The sequence below is a fragment of the Saimiri boliviensis genome, chromosome 8, assembly GCF_048565385.1.
Source record: "Saimiri boliviensis isolate mSaiBol1 chromosome 8, mSaiBol1.pri, whole genome shotgun sequence".
Classification (NCBI taxonomy): Eukaryota; Metazoa; Chordata; class Mammalia; order Primates; family Cebidae; genus Saimiri; species Saimiri boliviensis.
In genome coordinates this window covers 82,260,395-82,281,843 of record NC_133456.1, presented here as the reverse complement: position 1 = coordinate 82,281,843, position 21,449 = coordinate 82,260,395, and the positions used below count along the sequence as shown (strand labels likewise).

The window sequence follows — 21,449 nt, the reverse complement described above, 5'->3', positions numbered from 1 at the left end:
CGGCGGCCTCCCTGGAACCCCCGGGCCGCCCCGGCGGGCGCGCGGCGGGGGCAGCCTGTCCGCCCATCTGGTTGCACTTAGGAGTCGGGGAGGAAGCTAGGAGCGGGTTGTTACCGGCCAAGGGGTGTGGGAAAAGTTAATTGACTTTAATGACAGGTTTCCCGGGACGGTGGTGACGACGCGGGGGTCCAGCGAAACGCCTGGATCTCCATTCCAGAAACGCGTGGGGTGGGATGGGGCGCGAGGAGGGGGCGAGCCTCCGGAGTCGCGCTTCTGCGCTGGGAGAGGGCTCTTGAGTTGACCGAGAAGCACCCCCACCCCCTTCCAGTTCGGCGCCTTTCCCGCTCCGGATGCTGCTGGAGACGGCGGGGGGCCAGGGCCCCGGAAGGTCTCCATTGAGAGGCTAATGCGCGCGGCAGCGGAGGCCCGCGGCCCGCATCCGGACGCAGTTTGGAGCTGTGCCTTATCTCCCGGAGCGATCAGAACTGGCGGGGGCCAGGGAGAGGGGCTGCTGGTGCGCCCGAGGCCGTGTAATTAGGCCACGCCTGAGGGACCCCCAGGGAGACAACATCAATGAAGTCGTATTTTTGAAGTTTTGCCTCTCCCTCAGCTACTTACTCCAGAAACAGCCAACGTGCAGGAGGGTACGGCGTCTTAGAAATAAGTCCATTCATTTTCCAGACTTGGAAATGACCCCGAGAAGGGAAATGACTTATCCAAGGTGACACACTGAGTTTGGTGGCATAGCTGGGGCAAGAACTGGAAAGTGCCCTTTCCCGTTTGAAGCCTAGTGGGGTCTCCACCCTCTCCATTTTTAAAATACAATAATCAAATAGCCTAAACCCAGCTTTCAGGGGGGAAAAGTCATCTTTTCAAACCACCAATTTTAAAAAAGAAAAAAACCAAATGTTTACTTCTCCTTCGATTTAGTCCCCCTCCCTAGGAAGATAGTATACTTTCCGTGATATTAATAAAAGTGCACTTTAAAATTTTTTCCCCTTCAACATAGGGACCTTTAATTTTCAACTAGTGTTGAGGTTTTTTTTTCCTGTCAATTTTAAGGACATCAATGTAAAAGGAATTCCTGGCATAAAAATAAAGACATTGAGGTCTGATTGTTTCTACCAGGACCCTTAAGGGCTCCTAGTGAGGCCAGAGTACAGGCTTACCAAAGGAAACACTGGCGCTTGAGGTGCGTGTCTTAATGGAGCAATTGTTACTTTGTGTTTAAACGGGAGGGAAAACGTGGAAAAATGATAAAGAAGGGGGTGTGTGTGTGTTTCTTTGGCGGAAGGTGTGTTGGACACCTTTCATGTACACACAAACTAAGGCAAGTAGGAGACAAATTCAAAAAGATCTCTTTTAAATCTCTCCCTCGGGTGGAAGCTGGGTCCGAAGGTGTCTCAGTGGAAAACGGCTGTCTCCCGGATCATTCCTATGATAGAGCCGCTCTCCACACTGGCCTGTGGGAAAGGCCAGAGCAGGGCGGGGGAGAGGTAAAGCTTTTGAAACAGGACAGAAAATCGTTGGCTTTATCTTTGTTAGGAAAGCTTCAAAGATTGATCTCTCCCGCCTCATCCTTCTCCTCTCAGAAGCCGGTCTAAGAAAAGGGGGGTGAGAGGAGGCTGGCGGGAGGGGCCGGGGCGGGGAGGAGGACTGGCCGGCGGTGGGGGAGGAGGGCGCGCCCGCCAGACCCACAGCGCGGCTGATGTGTCTGGTCTCGCAGGGTTCGTGGTTTTCATTTCCCCAACACCTGGATGCAGTCAAACACCTGGCCAAATCTGACAAAATCTGACAAGCCTTTGTGATGGGATTTGGAAGAAATTCCCTGCAGATCCTGGCACAGTTTAAAGCTGTCCGCTTTGAGTTAGGACTTGTTAAGGAGGGTTATGTGAGCTGAAACCTGAGACAACCCTTTTGCTTCTATCTGGAGCCCACATCTTGCCTGGAAATGGGGCATGACCAAGCGAAGGGGTCGCTTGCTGTTTGTATTAAAAGGGGAAGATGGCCTGTGTGCCTGCCAGCACAGCCCCCACATGCTTTCTCTATTAGAGCCAAGCACAGAAACTTATCAAAAACACATGTCTGGTGTTAATCATCTGGGCTCGGCCTCCACTTGGGAGTCTAACTAACTGTCCCTTGGCAGAAGGAATCTGTTGACCTTTTCAGCTTGCTTGAAGCGGGTGCAGAGAGGCATTTCAAACTTTTGCGTGCTAGGGAATGTCTTATTTGAACCAAAGGATTGGCTAATTAATGAAGAAGACCCCAACACTTGAAGGAGGCACAGCAGCTGAAAGTGTTTTTACTTCGGATGTTGGTGAGCTACCCTAGGAGAGTAGAGTTGCAGGAACCACCCTAAACGTGCAATGGGCAATAGAACTGGATCCACTAACTTAGTGAATTCAGTCCTGTTCAGGCTTCCTCAGGAGGAGCTCATCGAACAAGGGCTGCAGACTTACCCAACTGCAACTTGAAAACATTTTTTAGAAATCCCTTAAGAGACTGACCACAAGTTTATCAGGGAAGTCTTACCAGATGGTGGCTTGTAAAGTAAATGGAATTTAGTCTTTTTAGTTCCTGGAGGATTGGTGAAAGGTTTGATGGATTTTAAAAAATGTTCTTTTAATAACAAAAGAGCCAGTTCCTGAATTACCAATTACATGTAATTCACATTCCACCAAGAGCCTTTTTACATATTCTAGAAGAATCAGTTCTAAGACATAAAAACCTTTACTTTTTTCTTTTATTATATTTTCTCAAATAAACTTCCCCAAAGGAAGATATTTTAAGAGCATTTCAGACATCTTTGGCATCACATAAAAAAGAAATCTCGTGTAAAAAACGAAATGTCATCTGTACTTTTATAATACAAAGGCGCAATCCAATATGAACATATAAAATATATACAAATATAGTGCATGGTCAGTCACTTAATACGGCTCTCTCTACGGAAAGTAACTTTTTAGAAATTAAAAATACACAAAGTAACCACTTAATCAAAAAAGTCCCCTTTGCTCCCAGTATCCAAGTTCCTGTTTAGAGTCCAGAGGGAAAAAGAGGTGGGTTGGGGAGTTTGGGAGGAGGGGTGGCCTGAGCCCCTCAGTTCCGCCACGGCCTCCACATGGAGTCCGCCGTAAGCGAGGGGCCGCTGGAAGGCGACACTGCGTTGGGGCCCACGGAGGTCCCGCTGTTGCTGGTGTAGACGGGGATGACAGGGCCGCTGTGCGCGAAGGCCCCGTTGGGAATGAGGAAGGCAAACTGGCCATCGGGAGCCGGTACCACCTGGAAGCCTCCAAACACCTTAGCCGCCTCTCCAGCCTGGCTGCCCAGCTTGCAGGGTGCGCCGCCGGGAGGGGGCGCCGCGCCCCCGGGGATGGGCACGAGAGGCGGTGGCGGCGCGAATGGCGCGTGCTGGGGACCGCCGGGTCCTGGTGGGGGCGGCGGCGGCGCCTGCAAGGCGGGGTGCGGCTGCCCAGGGTAGGTCATGGCATTGATCTGGGTCATGCAGTTGGCCAGGTGGCCAAGCAGCCGAGTGCGCACCTCGGTATTAACGCCCTCGCACGTGGACAGGAAGCGGGTCACCTCGTTCATGCACTCGCTGAAGCCGGCGCGGTACTTTCCCAGCACGCTCGGGTCTGTGCTCAGCGCAGCTGCGGGCCAGAAGGACACAGACGGGTCACCGAACGGCCCTGGCCCCGTGGCCACTGCCTCCGCCCTGGGAGGTCCCTGTGGCGCTCATCCCTGACCATGCGCCCGTGAAACTGCCTCCGGCAGGGAGGTTGCATGAGAAACCAGCCACCTCTCCACACAAGCGTGGCAGCCAAAGCCGAGCCACTCCTTCCCGATTCCCTGTCGCTGCATTTAAGCCTATCTCAGCCCCAGATCTGTCACCCCCACCCCCGCGCGGGATGTGACCTTGGACAATGCCTCCCAATCCATCATTCGGGCCTCATTTCCCCTTCTGCAACGGGAGGGGGTGCTAACCCAGCTGACCCCCAGGCTCCACGCAGTTCCAAACCGCCACAGTCCTAAGTCCTTTCGCCCCTACCCGCCGCCCGCCACCCTCGCGGCTGCAACCTCTTTCCCTCCCTTCCGGAACAGTAACAACTTGGAGTTGTGGCTATAAATAAGCCCAGACCGTGGGAACACGAGAGTGAGCCAAGGCAGTAAAACGTAGCTGAATGCCTCTCACAACCACGGGCGGAAGTCTGGAAGAAATCACCGCGAGGCGAGCGGGACGCCCGCACAGGGGGGCGCGGCGAGCTGCCCTCACCCGTCATCTGCGCCCGCTGCAGGTTCCGGAGGTGCTTCACTGTCATTTCCAGAATGTCCGCCTTCTCCAGCTTGGAATGCCGCGAGCTCTGCATAGGAGGCAAGGAAGGAAAGTGAGCCCCGTGTCAGCTGCTTCAGAGTACTGGGGGTCCCTCCTCCCGGCCACGGAGCGCATGCACATCTAGGGACCGCAGCGAAAAAGGCCGGGCCCTCCCGCCTAGGAGAACGCAGTACCGACGAGTGCTAGAACCCGCAGGCGGGGGGTGTCACTCTCAGTAGCTGAGGAAGTGTTTGTTTTTTAATTAAGAGAAAGAGCAGCATTTTCCTACTTACATCTTTCTTAAGAGCATCCAAAATCAGTGTTTTCAGCTGGCTCAGACTTTCATTTATTCTTGCTCTTCGTCTCTTCTCCATGATAGGCTTTGATGACTGCAAATAAATAAAAAAAATTAGTTCTGAGTTCCCATGGGATCTGCCGTTTCGTCCCGGGCTTTCTAGACAGAAAGAAGCCTCCCAATCCCTACTTAATTTTGAGGGGCTGCAGAGAGATACAGGTACCGCCCTTACCTTTCTGTGCTCAGATGCTGTCTTTGGTTTATCCGGTGTCGTGTTGACACTGGCTGGGGTAGCAGCCACCGGGGACGAGGAATTTTTCTCCATTATATCAGCTGGCATTTTCCTTTTTTTTTTTTTTTTTCTTAATCCCTAGAGAATTTTATGTTTGGAGTTCTTCACGAAAAATAATTTTTTGTTTATGTCTCTGTTACTTGAGACTTTCACAAAACTACTGAGCAAGTGCTGAGGGTTTATTATAATATTTTGTGGCTACTTGGCGATCAGTAGCGCTGTTCCAGGACCAAGGAGAGAGGTAGACGGGGGATTCCGCTGTTATCAGCACCAGCTCCGGATCCTGTGTGATCCCCAGGCCCTGGCGGCCTCTATATATATCTGGGACTGCACGCGAACGGCTCGTGTGAAACTTCCCAAACTTTCTTTCCCACAGTAACTTTCAGCCAATGGGAGGAGGAGACACGCGGCTCCGCTCGTGGACCGCGCCCCCCCATTGGCCGCCAGGCACAAGGTCTGGCGGCCAATGGCGCGCGCCTGAGCCCAGGGCACCGGAGGCTACAACGTCAATCAAAAGGATTTTAACCCTTTGCTACTCTCCCTCTGGGCTTTGGTTTAGGGGTGATTTTTTTTTTCTTTTTTCCGCTTTGGTTTTGGTCTTGTCTATTTCTTCTGGAGCCAGGATCTTTGCTCTTTATGCCATCTCTCATGTGTAGCAGAGCGGCTTTGACTGTAGTAAGTTCATTTGAAGCATATATATATTTTTAAAGTTATAAAAGGGCAGAAAAAAAATAATAGCAGTGGTTAAGAGCCGGGGGTGGGGGTAGGGGAGAAACGCGTGTAAAGGTGTTGAGTTACAGACGCATCTAAGTAAGTTCCCGCTCAGACTTTATACATTCAGGAGGGTGAGAGTAGATCATGCAGGAAAAGGGCCAAAATTTTTTTTTCCTTGTTGCATGCAGAAAAAGGAAAAAATGCCTTCTAACTTACAAATGCAGGTTTTTCGGATCGAGGTAGTCCTTGAATCCCTTCCCCACCCCACCCCCGCCCCATCTTTCAGAAATTCCTCTTCTGGAATTGGGGCCTTAGACCACGCGCTTCCCCAGGAAACAATCAGAATAATTTCCAACTGGGTAGAAGGAAGTGGTATTTAAAAATGAAAAAATGAACAAGGGGAGCTCTAATGGCAGTGCCTCGGGACTTGCTTCCTCCTTCACCACCATTTCCCTTTTCATCTGTAGGCTCTAGGTTCTGCTGCGCGTTGAGGTGGCCGGCAAGGAAGCCGCTTCTACCTCCTCGCCCCGCGGGCGGTCTCGGCGCCCGGCGCGCGCGGGCCCTTTAAGAGCTACACCAGCCGAGCTGCAGTTTGACATCAGCCGGCCGGCGTGGGCGCGCCTGGAGCCGGAGCACGTGCCAGGATGTTTTATTGCCGCCGCGTCTGCGGCCGGGCCGGGAGGATGTGTGTGTGCGTGCGTGTGTGAGTGAGTGTGTGTGCGCGCGCCCCGGGGGCAGGGAGGCGGGGGGCGGCGGCGGGCGGCGGAGAGCGGGGGCCGGTTCCTGGTCCCCGGGAGAAGCCAAGAAGGTAAATAGCAGCTGCTGTGCTCGAGCCTGGGAAAACCCCGCCCCCTGCGCCTGGCCCGGGCTCATTGGCGCGCGCTGCGTGTGGGGTGTGTGTGTGTGTGTGTCCGGGGCCCCCTCCTCCGGCCCCGCCGGGCCAGGAATCCGAGGGGGCGGCAGGCTGGGAGCCGAGCCCCGGCGCTTACCCTCCCTCTCCACCCCCGCCTCCCCAGGCCAAGGTCAGCTCTTCCGGGCGGGGAGCGCACACCCCGGGTGGAGATTGGGGAATTCTTCCACCCACCCCTCACCACCCTCACTTTCGGGCTTGGGGTTTTCACTCGGCCGAAACCTCACTTGCAGCAGCCTGGGGGCGAGGTGGGGGCCTCCGTGTTTGCTCCTCGCCCCCGCCCTCTCCCTCCCCCCGCGAGGCCCTCGGCGCCCGCCGCGGTCACGAGATGCCTGACCGCACTTAGGAAGCGGCCGGGTCAGCCTCCTGCCTCCGCTCGGCGACTGCGGTTAAAGCGGCTTCGCGCCGCCCGCCCCTTCCCCGGGTCCCGGGCTGCCGGCCGCTCCCCCTCACTGCGCCCGGTAGGCTGCCGGCGGGCGGCCGGGAGGAGGCGGGCGGCGCGGGCGGCTGCGTGCTGCCTGCTGGCCGGGCCGCGCGCCGGGAGGAGCCGCCGCCGCCGCCGCCGGGTGCCACGTGGCGGGCGCCGGGCCGGGAGCGCCAGGGCTCTGGCGGCGGCCTCCCTGGGGGATTTGCCGAGCCGGGCGGGCGGCGCGCACTGCCTGGGCCGGCCGGCCGCCTCCCGCCCGGCTGCCCGGGTCGCCGGCCCCCGTGCCCTCACACCCCCTCCCCCGCGCCCTTCCCGCCGCCCGGGAGCTGGGCTCGCGGCTCTGGGCAGCCCGGGAGCCCAGCGTCTTGTTTGATGTGGCCCCCCGCCCCTTCAGCCCTTTCCGCGTCCCGGAGGTCTGGCGCACAGTTCTCATCCACTTCATTCCTTCCTGCCTCCGAGCTCCCCACTGAGATAATGTTGTAAATGATTTCCCCAGATCTGGTCCCGGATGAGATTCAGTGATTCCTGACTCCAGGTGACCTTGGGCAAGCCCCCTCTTTCTTTCATTGTGGAACACACGCGCAGTGTCAGACACTGTGTTCAACCCTGGGATTTCCACGATGAGAGATACAGTGGCAGCCTGCAGGAAGTTTACAGTGAGCTGCGGGGCGGACAGACGCCGATTTTCTGATTGATAACCAGACATTGCTTTATTTTTCCTTTTCTGAGTTAGGTGGTGGCCTGAGAGATCAGGAAGACAGAAACAAAATATGAAACCACACATGTATGGATAACAGTACTGCTGGCCTTTCTGGGTTTACAGCAGTGAATAAGACCGTTACTGCCCTCTGGAAGCCAACAGCCTAGAGGCGTATGCAAACGTGTACAGCTGACATCTACGGATGTCCCAGTAAATTCCTCTGGAGGGATTCTAGTTCTAGGTTCAAAAGAGATGTATGTCTGGATAGAGGTAAAATGCTGTGGAGTTTCAGGAGAATTAAATTACTTTTAAGTTGGGGTACTTTGGAAAATTTCCCGGAGGGATTGGCCTGTGTGCCCTGAAACATAGGTAGGATGGGGGCATTGCAAATGTCCTGAGTCATGGGGCTGGAGAGGATGCAGGTACCCATGGCATTAAAGGCTAGGACTCTGGAACCTGAGGTCTTTATTCAGGAAAGATGGTCTGGAGCCGAGGGAATGTGAGGGACTAGAAGAGGCAGCTTGAGGCCGTGTCACAAGCTCCTCAAACGTCTTGCTAAAGGACTTTGGACCTTATCTTTAGACAATGGAGAGCCATGAAATAATCTTGAGCAAAGCAGAGGCATCAGGATTTCCCCTTAGAGAGAGAGCGCTGGCAAAGTGGGAGAGTGGATTGCATGGTTTGGAGTCAGAAAGGGCAGTTAGGCAGTTCAGGCTAGTAAAGAAGGTTCCCGTGAGGCAGGTGCAGACCGACATCCAGAGGCGTCTACATCCAACTCCTCTGGACGTTGACTGCACACTCTTGGGACCTGAGTTCAACTCAAACCTGCTTAGCCTTCAATGCAGTGTTCCCAACCTCCCACCAGGAACTCCGATTTAGTTCCTGAGTTTAACTAAGGAATCGTGGCTCTGACTGTATTCACCCAAGCCTCATTTCCACCTTCCAGGATAGTCCTCAAGTCTGCAGCCAAACATGTGCCTCTTTGCGGGCTTGGTTTACTCAGTGTTGCCCCTTGGGCCACTCTCTTGAGATTTTTAAAAAATGTTTTCTCACACTGCAGAGTGAGCTGTGCCCTATCATGTTCTGAAGAAACGATGAACAATGCCTCCTTTGTTGACCTGCAACCTGGGCCATTGGGGAAGGAATTTTCTTTCTTATTTTAAACAGATGGAAAAGTGGTGATGACAGAAAATTGTCTGTTGCTTTTGGAAAACATGGGTTTTTCCTGTGTGGTTAAAATCCTCTTGGTGAAAGGTGATGAGCCTATGAAGTTACCCTCCTTTCTGCTATGGCCCCAATAAGCTTTCCAAGCTTCTTAAAATGCTTCTACTGAGCGTCTGACTTTTTAAAAACTGCACAAATACACTGACCCAGATTCTTCCAAGGAACTAAACCCTTCCCAGGGAAGCATGTTAACCCTTTCCAGGTTCCCACCCCACCCTACCCCCCCCACATCTTTCAGAACCGGTGGACCCTCTGCTAAGCTCTGACATTGACTGCTGTCTGCTGGTCGGCCCTCATTAACCAGTGGGGTATGCCACCCCCTGTCCATTCTAAGGGATTTTTTCATCTGATTCTGTTCCCCACTCTGGAGTTGGCACCCTAAAGGTGCATGGGGAATGGAATATGGTTATGTTAGGATCTCTTGCAGTGCCCAAAGCAGCCACATGGGTCAAATAGTTAATCAGCAACTCATTTATGGCCACTTTGGGAGTGCTTAGAATGGGCAAGCAACTTTCACACACACACACATTTTTAGATAAGGGGAAGAGGCTCAAGTAGCAAAAAAATCAGCTATGCATTTGTGGCTGGACCAAAAATATATATGTAAATAAATTCCAGGAGCTCTCTGGCTTTCCACTCTAACCGTTCAAGAAGAGTTTTTTGCAGATGTGCTCAGAGATGATTTTCCCTTATCCTAGGTGATGATAGGACCAAGTTGGTCCTCTGCCCACCCCTTCTCAAATGGGACAGTCAGCTCCTAAACTCAGGAAGACGCATCTGGATTTGGAAGAATGCTCTTAGAGAGAAACAGCCTTCATTTTTCAGTCCAAGAGCAAAGAGAAAACGGAGCCCTGTTCCTTGGTGAAGATCACGTCTTTGATTCCACTGTGACACCAGCAAAACACAATGAATCGAACTGTTCTCACCATGCCATGCCCAATAAATACAACCAGGGGCTCCCGTGTTTGTCTCCACCCATACTTCCTCCCCACCCCCACCCCAGGAAGGGTGATTTCTCTGTCTTATTGCATCACCTGTTTGCTTTCAACCCATAAAACAAATAACTGCATCTCTAGTGAAACTCCCCTTTGTCCTCTAGGTCTCAGAATGGTTTGTGGGTTGGGTTTAAAGCTACAGAAAGAAGAGAGCAAAAGAAGAAGAGAAAAGGTATTTTGCCGGAGGACTTGAAGCTTTTTTACCCCCGCCTTTCCTTCGCTTGACTGACTTTCTCACACTCAGATTCCCTCCAGCCTGCCAGAGACGTGGTAGCTGCCTTGCCAAGAGCTATCCTGGGAGGGCTATTGAAAGAGCTTTGAGTAAGTACACACAGGGTGGCTTTTCTCCTCCCCTCGGTACCTGCTCTGCACCTGTACAGGGAGCAGTTCCACACATATCACCTGATCACAGCCCTTTCAGGGACCGTGAGAAAAATTAAGCCCAGGATAGAAGAGACATGTTTCTCATCTCTCCAGGGCTGCAGCCAGCTTCCTGCAGTCCGAGTGCCCAGAAACAGCACATTCCAGGCTGGTTGTGCACGCATGTTTGCTGGGGCGCGTGCCAGGTGGGGGTGCTGGGAAGGGGGGGCAACTGGGGATCACCTTTATAATGACCACCTTGCTGCCTCTGTTCTCTGGTGTGTGCCTGACTGGTAGCTTTAGAACCCTCTGCTAGAATCATTATCATAGCCTTTTTTTCTTTTTCTTTTTTTCTTGAGATAGAGTCTCGCTCTGTCACCAGGCTGGAGTGCTGTGGCACAATTTTGGCTCACTGCAACCTCTGACTCCCTGGTTCCAGCGATTCTCCTGCCTCAGCCTCCCAAGTAGCTGGAATTACAGACACACGCCACCACACCCAGCTCACTTTTGTATTTTTAGTAGAGATGGGGTTTCACCATGTTGGCCAGGATGGTCTTGATCTCCTGACCTCGTTATCCGCCCACCTCAGCCTCCTGAAGTGCTGGGATTACAGGCGTGAGCCACCTCGCCTGGCTATCAATAGTCTTTCTAGATAGCAGTCCGTATATGCTGATCACAGAATTCATAACCAGGATTTTTTTTTTTTTACCTGTAAAGCCCCTGAAATGGAATTTCATCTTGTGTCTATATGTGCATATTTAGCAGGAGCTTAATAAATACCTTCCAAATGAATAAACAGGTGAATCGTTTTTGTTTGTTTGTTTGTTTCCCTGAGAAGAGGGTCCATAGCTTTCGACAGACTTTGCAATCAAAAAGGTTAAGGAAAGTAGATCAGGTAATCTCTGCTTACAAGTGGATACTCTAAGCCCCAGGGAGGGAAGGGGCTTGCTTGGCTGCCCACAGCAACATAAGGCGGGGGGGTGTGTGGGGGTGTAGGGTAGGCAGAAGCCAGCTGGGAGCTCTTTTCACCACACCACACTGCTGTGGTCCATGGGTAATTTTAGGTTGGGTTTGTGGAGTTGTGATCACCAAAGCCTGCATTTAAAATAGACACAACAAAGATACTTTGAATTTCTACAACTTTTTACTCCGGAATTCTGAGGCACTTGAGCAGCTCTGCATCCAATTTTTGGATGTAGAAAGGGCTAGGTGAGAAAGCAAAGTGTCTGCGGAGAAAAGAGCGTTTGGGAATGCTTGGAGCAAGAGCCCTGGTTGCCATGCAGAGGCATTAGAAATTGCAGCTGCATTCCATCTTTGATAAAAATAAGTTGCTACTTCTGAACAAAATGCCTGGTTGATTTCTGGCCAAGCTAGGACCTCTCACTGCAAACTGGGGGTGGGGTGGAAAACAGAAGCTTTCAACACTGGCTAAAAGCAGCCTGTAATACTCCCCCACTCCCACCTCTCGCTTGGAGCCAGTGACACCCGGGGAATGTGCACTTTTCTAATGGGCTCTGAAAGGGGACGGTTGCCAAGAAAGCATTTCCCAGTGGGGTGGGGGTGGGGCATCCTGGAATGGCTTCACTCCCACATTTGGCCCAGCCACAGCAGCAGTGTAGGGAAGGCTCTAAAGGCGCCCCTAGCTAACCTCCTAACCTCTGAGCAGGGCTTCAGTGAGGCGAGCCTGCAAGCCCAGGGATGAAGGAGGGTATTCCTAAGGGATCACAGGGATGCTAATTTGTACTCCTGTGCGTGAAAGGGTCAGAGCCATGCTGGGGCTGGGGCACGTGGAGGCAGGCCCGGGGATCTCAGGAAGCCTCTGGAATGTGGGGTGACTCCCATCCCCTTTAAACTTAGGGGATGCGTTTGTTTGCCTTGCTGATAAGCTGCCCAAATAGTAACGTCAGACCAAATTTCTCCAAAATCCAAAAACAGAAAAACTTAGCTATCCAGTAAAGCCATTTGTTAAAATTTAGGACCCGAAAGTGATTTGGAATGAATACACACAACATATATACATATATATATATATATATATATATATATATATACACACATATATATCTCGATATATATGTATATATATATCTCGAGACTGAGTCTCACACTGTTCTTCCGGGCTGGAGTGCAATGGCACGATCTTGGCTCACTGCCACCTACGCCTCCCGGGTTCAAGTAATGATCCCGCCTCAGCCTCCTGAGTGGCTGGGATTACAGGCATGTGCCACAACACCCAGCTAATTTTGTATTTTTAGTAGAGATGGAATTTCACCATGTTGGTTAGGCTGGTCTTGAACTCTCAACCTCAAGTGATCCACTAGCCTCGGCCTCCCAAAATGCTGGGATTACAGGCATGAGCCACCACACCCAGCCACAACATATTTTTAATTACAATCATGATCATTAGCATCCTTGCATTATCTCACAGATTATAGAAAGATCTGGAAGAAACGGCAGAAGGGACCTAAGAGGTGACAAAGTCAGCCCATTTCTTTAATGGATAGGGAAACTGAGCCCAGGAGGAAGCGACTTGCACAAGGTCAAGCAGCTTCCCAGAGGGAGAACAGCAAAACCAAAATTAGACTCACGTTTCCTGCCTGCCATCTAGAAACTCTCTTTACTGTATCTCTCTGTAAGAGAAAAACATTTTCAAATATCATCTACAGCGAGTGACTAACATTTTCACCAGGATGAATTTACAGCTAAGGAACTGAACTATCTGCTGGTGAGTGATTTTGAGTCCCAGGTTTGCTGTGCTGTGATTCTTTTTTCTCAGATTTGCTCATCACCCTATATTCTCTGAAAAAGAAGGGATCTTAGTTTCTCAGCTCCAGGAGATAGGAAGCCTTTTGCAGGGTCTACCCAGGATAGGTCCTCTCCTTATAATTGCCAGTGTGTTTCCCTGACTTGTGCTCTGAAAGGAAGACTGGAAGAGGGAGTAGTTCCAGCTCCTGAATCGATGCTCCAGTGGTGCTGAGCTTTTATCTCAGGACCAGAGAAAACATGATGGTAGGAATACAGTGAAAGGGCTGGAGCACCAAGACACTGCTTCACATTTAGGAGAGGGAGAGGTGAGAAAAATAATGCATCTTCCAAGTGGTTGAGAGATGTTATTTGCAAATGAAATATACAATTTTCCTTTTAGATGTCAGGCATAGAGAACAAGAGAAGATGGTTCAGACAGCTACCACAGCTGTAGCTCAAGACTCTGACGGGTCCGGGCGTGGTGGCTCATGCCTGTAATCCCAGCACTTTGAGGAGCTGAGCTGATAGATTACGTAAGGCCAGGAGTTTGAGACCAGACTGGCCAATATGGTGAAACCTTGTCTCTACCAAAACCACAAAAAATTAGCTGGGCATGGTGACGCATGCCTGTAGTCCAGGCTACTCAGAGGCTGAGGCACTTGAACCCGGGAGGCAGAGGTTGCAGTGAGCTGAGGTCACGCCACTGCACTCCAACCTGGACAACAGAGTGAGACTCTGTCTGAAAAAACAAGACTCTGATGGGCTCTAGCATGACTGGGACCTTCTGGTTTCTTCCACAGAGTGGGCAGTACCTATCACTCACATGGTATTACCTGACAGTTGACAAGGCACTTTCGAGCCCACGATAGTATTTTGTCCTCGTACACAGCCATTTGTTCTAGACTGTAGGCTGGCAGGGCTTCGCTGGGTGTCCCAGCGAGGGAGAGAGAGGATTTATGTGGTCGTTGCAGGAGTCGTTTGGCTGGACTGCGGGCTGTTGGGAATCCTGGATAAGGGATAGACAGCTGTTCTGGAAAATAGTACCTCTAGAGAGACAGCGCGGGGAAGGGAGCTTAGAGGGCAGGAGAGAACCAACTTTTCTTTCTTGGGGAGAGCCATGGACAAGAATCAGATTTCCAGAAACAGGAACAGAGAGGACAAAAGAGATGTCTGTCAATTTGGTAATCCAAAGAACAGACACATATTTGTGGGAAGCGGAAATGAGGGAAGGTCCTTTTTTGTGTGTGGAGGAAAATCGGAAGGGAGAGACATGAGGGGAAGGAATCCCACTTAGCAAGAAGATGACTGAGCAGATTCTGGAAATGACAGAGAGGTAGAGGCCGAGGCTTCCCTGAACTGAGGATAGAGCTGCCTCATTCAGCATTTAGGGCAGAAAGCTTCCCAGAAAGCCAGGTTTGAGAATGAGGACCCTTAGAGAATTCTGGAACCTGCATCACTTTATACTAGTTAGTTGTTTGCTCCATGCTGTTTGTATCACCGCAGGTGTAATATAAAATCCCGTAGGCTTCTGTGGTGTATATGTGCCACATTTTCTTTATCCAGTCTATCACTGATGGGCACTTATTTGTGCTGGTTCCAAGTCTTTGCTATTGTGAATTGTAAATGATGTAAATACACAGTATTATATATAATATATATTATAATTATGTAAATTAAATATAATTATCTTATATATACAGAATATATAATATATACTATATATTAATATATAGTATTGCCAGGCGCAGTGGCTCAAGCCTGTAATCCCAGCACTTTGGGAGGCCGAGGCGGGTGGATCATGAGGTCAAGAGGTCGAGACCATCCTGGTCAACATGGTGAAACCCCGTCTCTACTAAAAATACAAAAAATTAGCTGGGCATGGTTGTGCATGCCTGTAATCTCAGCTACTTAGGAGGCTGAGGCAGAAGAATTGCCTGAACCCAGGAGGCGGAGGTTGCGGTGAGCTGAGATCGCGCCATTGCACTCCAGCTTGGGTAACAAGAGCGAAACTCCATCTCAAAAAAAAAAAAAAAATATATATATATAGTATTATATATTATAATGTAATATATAATAATATAATAATATAATACATTATATATTATATATACATATATATATATCTCCAAACAACCCCACAACCTTTTCCAGTCTATGGGGGGGAGATATATATATATATATATTGCATTATATTATTACATTATTATATATAATTATTATGTATAATTTCATGTAATTATATATATAATATATATTATATATTATATTATACATTAGATATACTATATATTATATTGTACATTATTATATATAATTATATATTTACATTATATAAATTTACATATAATTATATGTATTATTATATATTGTATATATAATGCAATAATATACATTATATATTATATAGATACATATATATCCATATATATATGTATATGTATATATATCTCCTATAGGCTGGCAAAGGTTGTGGGGTTGTTTGGAAATGATGACCAGGACTGGGGACTTAGGGGAACCATATCCTGCTACTCAGTCTAAGGGTGATAGTCCAGGCCAGGAGGTCGGGGGGGCAATGGCTCAGAACAAGGCAGGAGGCAGTACGCTGAATCTTCAGAGCACCCAAGAAAGGACCGAGCATGATTCTCCATAGGTCCTCAACCACTGTGGGCAGCTGTCTACATAATGGAGCTCATTTCTGGATTTCCTCAGCCCCACTCAGTGTGTTGACTCAGTTTAGTATGGAAAAGGAGTCTCTCCTTTTGCAAACTTGGACCTCCACAGACCAGCCTTGGCTGGTCTGAGAGGACTCAGGGAGAGCAATTTCTCTTGCAGTATGCTGCTGTGTGCCAGGCTCACCTGATCTAATGGGAGGTCTGATAAAGTCCCAGCATGTTGCTGGCTCCTGGAGGAGGTTGCCATGTTGTGCATATATCGTACATGTATCCAGCTGTGACCTTTATCTCAATAGGCTGTCACTGTTATGGAGGCACCTGAGGACCCACGTTCAAGTATTTGATCTCCTCGTTGTGGGTGGCTCTTCAACTCCTCCCCTGCGACCAAAGCCCTGGCACCTGGGACAGACCTAGACTTGGCATCTAGAACCACCTGCCACCTCCAATTTCTAATCATCTGTGCAACTTAATTCCACTCAGTAAATATTTTTAAGCACCTACTACCTGCAAAGCACAATTACACAACTGTTTTGACAGTTACTTCCATCCCCGCCTGCTATTCAAATGCTATTAATCTGTGCAGAGTGTGAGATCCCAGGCTTATATTGTAAAAATTTTCCAGCCAGGCGGAGTGGCTCATGCTTGTGATCCCAGCACTTTGGGAGGCCAAGGTGGGTGGATTGCTTGAACTCAGAAGTTCAAGACCATCCCGAGCAACATGGTGAAATTCTATCTCTACAAAAAAAAAAAAAAAAAAAAAAAATTAGCTGGGCATGATTGTACGTGCCTGTAGTCTCAGCTACTTAAGAGGCTGAGGTGAGAGGATCACTTGAACCTGGGAGGTGGAGGCTGCAGTGAACCTAGACTGTGCCACTGCACTCCAGCCCGGATGACAGAGCTAAACCCTGTCTCAAAAAACAAAAACAAAAAAAAAAAAACCCTTTACCTCCCACGTCCTTTATCTCTATTGCCTTTCTGATAAAGAAGCTATGAAACACCTCACGGTGTTAGGTAGAATACTTTTCACAGTATAGTGACTCTCAAATGTTTGGAGAATAATTCCATAAATGAACTTAGACTTAAGAGCAGTTTTACTGGCAATTCAAGGAACCCTCAGAGGGTCGGCACATTTTTCTAAATTATCTTTGGCTGCTGAATCAAAGAGGGTGGGTTTACTTTGACCACTGCTGGTGACCACCTCTGGGTAGCTGGGATACCTCTGTAGATAGCTTCACTCAGTGCAATCTGGTGAATTTTGAGGAGTCTGTGGCTTTCCATGTTTTCCCAGGCCTATCTTTATTGATGGTTATTAAAGACACACCACCACACTACCACATGGCAATATGCAAGTACAAAGCAATTCCCAGGGTAAGGTACGTGGGAAGAGGCAAGATACTGAGCTCCCAAACAATTCCACTGTAATCGCAGTCTGCCGTATCTACGTATAGTTAATAAGTAAGATTTAAGCCGGCAGGTTCCACTGCTGGGAAGCAGATGGAAAGGTATAAAAGGCCAGTAGGCAGATTACTGGTCCTTCTGGAAGACTAGAAAAGAAAGTGTGGGGGACACCTGGGACAGGTGAGTCCAGTGGGCGGTAGCCCGGGCGGTACACAAGCCCAGCCCATAGTCCTGAGGCAGGCCACTGTTCACCTCTTCTCCCACCTCACACCTCTTTTTATATGAGCTTCCTATGAAAGATTCTGTATAACGAAGAAATCAATAGCGATTGTGCTCAGACACCCTGAGTTAAATGAGTGTAAACACAGCACACAGAAACCTTGTTTTGATAGAGCACCCCAACACACCTGTTGTTTTACGATGCTGAGTGATATCTTAAAGGGGGCTATAAAGTGGCAGTGACATGCCCTCTTAGATTTAAATGGTGACTTCCTCTGTGAACTTCAGGTGTTTTACGGCTGAGATTTCACTGGCCTGCTGATTATTTCTGTTAGGAATGCTGAACATATATCCACAGAGATTTTCAGGAGAAATGGGATAGCAGGGTGGCAAAAAGGCCAGTTCAGGAGCCAGACCGCCTGGGTTGACATTCTGCTTGCTTGCTTTCTAGCTACTTGAATTACAATTTACCTACCTGTTCAATGGGAGATATTCCTAGTACCTATCGTATAAGATTGTTATTGGGACCAATATATGTAATGGGCTTAAAACAGTGCCTGGCATTTTGTAAATACAATATAAATTCTTAGCTACATTTCTTATTACTGTATAATAAACATCTCTGATACGTAAATAGGTACTTCATTCATCTAATGAAATTCACATGGTGCTAATGTTTTCAAAGAAATCGATGGCAACCACCCCGGTAAATTGGTTCACGAGTATATTTGACAAACCAAAAGCTTCAGCCAGTTTCTTATGAATCACAGGCTCTAAGGCCAGGACAGACTTTAAAAAATGGTTTGACCTTGAAAGGCTGAGGAGGGTGGATCAGGAGGTCGGGAGATCAAGACTATCCTGGCTGACATGGTGAAATCCCATCTCTATTAAAAATACAAAAAATCAGCCGGGCATGGGTGGCACGCTCCTGTAGTCCCAGCTACTTGGGAAGCTGAGTCAGGAGAATCACTTGACCCTGGGAGGCAGAGGTTGCAGTGAGCCGAGATCATGCCACTGCACTCCAGCCTGGTGAAAAAGCAAGACTCTGTCTCAGAAAAAAAAAAAAATCAAAAGCCTAAACGTGGGCAGACTCTCCCTGTACCCCCGTTTCACTTGTAGGAGATAAGATTGGTGGGAAACGTGAACACCCAAGAAAGACCCTTCCTGCTCCAGTTCTGCAGAGGCGACCATATCATTTAGGTTTCAAACTGGAACGCGTTTGACAGTGAAAGATAATGCTAGTAACACTGATGCCGGGACAACCCGCGTAAGCCGGGATGCATGACCATCCCAGTCTGTGCGCCTCCGACTGGCCTTGCTGGATTCACGTGTCCATTCAGTTGTGGTAGCAGCAGAGATGCTTCCTGAGGGACAGGAAGAAGAAATATTATCGAAAAATCATCCGTGTTTTAGCACCTCCATATATGTGAGGGGTGATACCGCTGATCCACCATCCATAGAGGGAGGAATCCCATTTTTGAGCCTAGAGGACCTGTCTTAGTGTGTAGAGGGGCAGGGAGAAGAAGAGGGAGGTCCCGTGGAGGCTGTGCTTACAGTGTATTTGACATGACTTGGTCTCTTCTCCCATAGAGCAGGTGTGCTCTGGGCTTGCCCACCTGTCAGTTTGTACCTGGGTGTGGCTACAGAGTAGAAATTCTACCATGAACTCTTGCTTCTACCAACCATGGTCGAGAATGTTCATTTTTCTAGGGCATGTGCTTATGGAAAAAGTAAGTGCTACAGTGTGAAGTCCAGCCCATACTTTAATGCCTGAAGAAAGTCTGCCAAACAGAGGAGCACTTTCCCACCTGAAATATTTGCCCTTTTAGCCTTGGATTTAACTAAGTTTTTAATGGTTTATAAACATACATTTTTTTGGAATAGGTCAAAGTCAAGGTTTGTACTTTGTTAATTTCCTTCAAACAAACAAACAAAAGAAAAGAAAAACGACTCCCTTGCCTGAGTGCTCATATATGTGCCTATTTAATCATTAATAATACCTCGTAGGTTATTGTGTGATGTGGCCTCTATTGGTTTGAACAGGAGAATACCGATTCACTCTTAAGGCATTTATGAATCACAAGTATTTACCCTGAGACAATAAACAAAAGGGAGAGATAAAAGTAATACCTAAATATGCAGAGTTCTCTGAGTAAACTGGAGATAACATGGGACCTCAGTCTTTGATACCCTACATAAGACCCGCTGCTTTCTCTCGCAGAATAAAGATTGTGTAGAATGACCAAGATAGGGGCTTTTGAGTTTTGTCGATTTTTCCTTTCACTCTGATATGTTTGAGACAGTTTTTCACCCAGGTTTCCATATCCTGTACATTGGTTTTCCCTCTCCCTGGTCTCTAGGTGACTCCATGCCATTCATTTGCAAGGAAGAGCCTTGCCAGATCTGCATAGGGCACCCTTCCCTAGAGTTTCACTATTTTCCCCTTATTGCAGAGGAGGCTCCAGCAATAACTCAGATGAGAAGAGAAAGGCTGGCCTCTGGGGGACTGGTGGGGCTGGAGAGCGGGAAGGATTCAAGAGATAAAGAGACCCGACAAGTCTTGGTGAGTGGATTGGACCATGATGGAGAAAGAGGGGTCCAAAGAGGACACTGAGTGGGGTGTGGTCCCATCACTTTGGGAGGCTAAGGTGGGAGGATAGCTTGAACTCAGGAGTTTGAGAGCAGTCTGGGCAACAAGGACACTCCATCTCTACCCAAAAAATCAGAAGAATTGGCAGGGCGTGGTGGAGCCCAGCCGTGATTCCAGCTACTCAGGAATCTGAGCTGGGAGGATCACTTGAGCCCAGGAGGTCGAGGCTGCAGTGAGCTGTGATTGTGCCACTGCACTCCACACTCCAGCCTAGCTTTGGTGACAGAGTGAGACCTTAAAAAAAAAAAAAAAAAAAAAAAAAAGGATATCAGGATGTCAGGTTTGTTACTTGAGCAACTAACTGGCAGACCCTGCTTCCAAATTCCATGTTTAATAGTGATATCTCCTAGACTGATTTTCCCTCCTCTCTGCCAAGAAGTATAAAGTTCAGAGAAAGAAGACTGACAAATTGGCCGGGCATGGTGGCTCACACCTGTAATCCCAGCACTTTGGGAGGTTGAGGCAGGTGGAACTTCACCTGAGGTCAGAAGTTTGAGACTAGCGTGGCCAACATGGTGAAACCCTGTGTCTACTAAAAATACAAAAATTAGTCAGGTGTGATGGTGGGTACCTGTAACCCCAGCTACTCAGGAGGCTGAGGCAGGTGAATCATTTGAATCTGGGAGGCAGAAGTTAAAGTGAGCTGAGATCATGCCACTGTACTCCAGCCTGGGCAACAAGAGCAAAACTTTTTTTTTTTTTTTTTTTTTTTTTTTTTTTTTTTTTTTTTTTAAAGAACACTGACAAATTTGCAGTTGCCACTGACGATTCTTTTTCAAAATGTTTTATTTTGAGATAATTTTAGATTTACAGAGAAGTTGCAAAAATAGTACAGCGAACTCTCTTATCCCCCTAACCCGCTTCCCCTTTTGTTAGTCTTACACAACCATGGACTAGTCATCAAAATTAAGAAAATAATCTTGGTACTATACTATAAATGGCAGACTTGATTTGGATTTTACCATTTTCCCTGCTCAAGTCCTTTTTTCTGTTGTAGGATCCCATAGTGCATTTAGAGGTCACATGTCCTTAGTCTCCTGTACTTGGTGATGATTAAGGGGACTAGTCAGTTATTTTGTAGCCTGTTCCTCCATTTGTGTTTGTCTCATGTCTTTTCAGGATTATGTCAGGAGCTGCATTATTGGAAGGACATCGTAGAGAGAATGTACCTTTCCCAGGCATCATGTCAGGGGTCCATGATGCCACTTTATCTCACGGCTGATGTTAACCATGATTACTTGGTTGAAGTGGTTTCTGCAAGGATCATTCACTGTAAAGTTACAATTTTTCCCTTTGTATTTCCTAAATATTTTTTGTAGGTAGGGGTGGAGGGAAGTACTTCAAGACTACGCAAATGGTTGACTTCTACTTATACTTCTGGCCACTAAATTTAGAATCCATCAAAGGATCTTGCCTGTAGCAACTGTTATTGTGGTGATCTAATGGTGATTTTTTTCAAATTTCCCTCATTCCTTCCATATTTATTAATGGGAGCTCTTCTGAAGGAAGTGTTTGCCTGGCATTATATTCTGACAA

The 21,449-nt window shown here is 48.6% G+C and overlaps 1 protein-coding gene across 1 annotated transcript; it reads right to left on the bottom strand.

Moving 5' to 3' along the window:
• Positions 1-2,645: 2,645 nt before the first annotated feature.
• Positions 2,646-5,212, bottom strand: HES1 (hes family bHLH transcription factor 1). Its single transcript, XM_003927033.4, has 4 exons — positions 4,840-5,212; positions 4,606-4,701; positions 4,274-4,361; positions 2,646-3,650 (listed from the first exon to the last, which is right to left on the bottom strand). The coding sequence occupies exons 1-4, from the start codon at positions 4,945-4,947 to the stop codon at positions 3,100-3,102; spliced, it is 843 nt and encodes a 280-aa protein (XP_003927082.1). The 5' UTR covers positions 4,948-5,212; the 3' UTR covers positions 2,646-3,099.
• Between the last annotated feature and the right edge of the window lie 16,237 nt (positions 5,213-21,449).

Bases quoted from the DNA above. Each gene is read 5' to 3' on its own strand.
- HES1 (XM_003927033.4), bottom strand. From the start codon at position 4,947: ATGCCAGCTGATATAATGGAGAAAAATTCCTCGTCCCCGGTGGCTGCT. The intron at 4,702-4,839 runs GTAAGGGCGGTA...ATTTATTTGCAG, and splicing joins CAGCATCTGAGCACAGAAAG to TCATCAAAGCCTATCATGGA. The intron at 4,362-4,605 runs GTAAGTAGGAAA...CCTCCTATGCAG, and splicing joins TGGATGCTCTTAAGAAAGAT to AGCTCGCGGCATTCCAAGCT.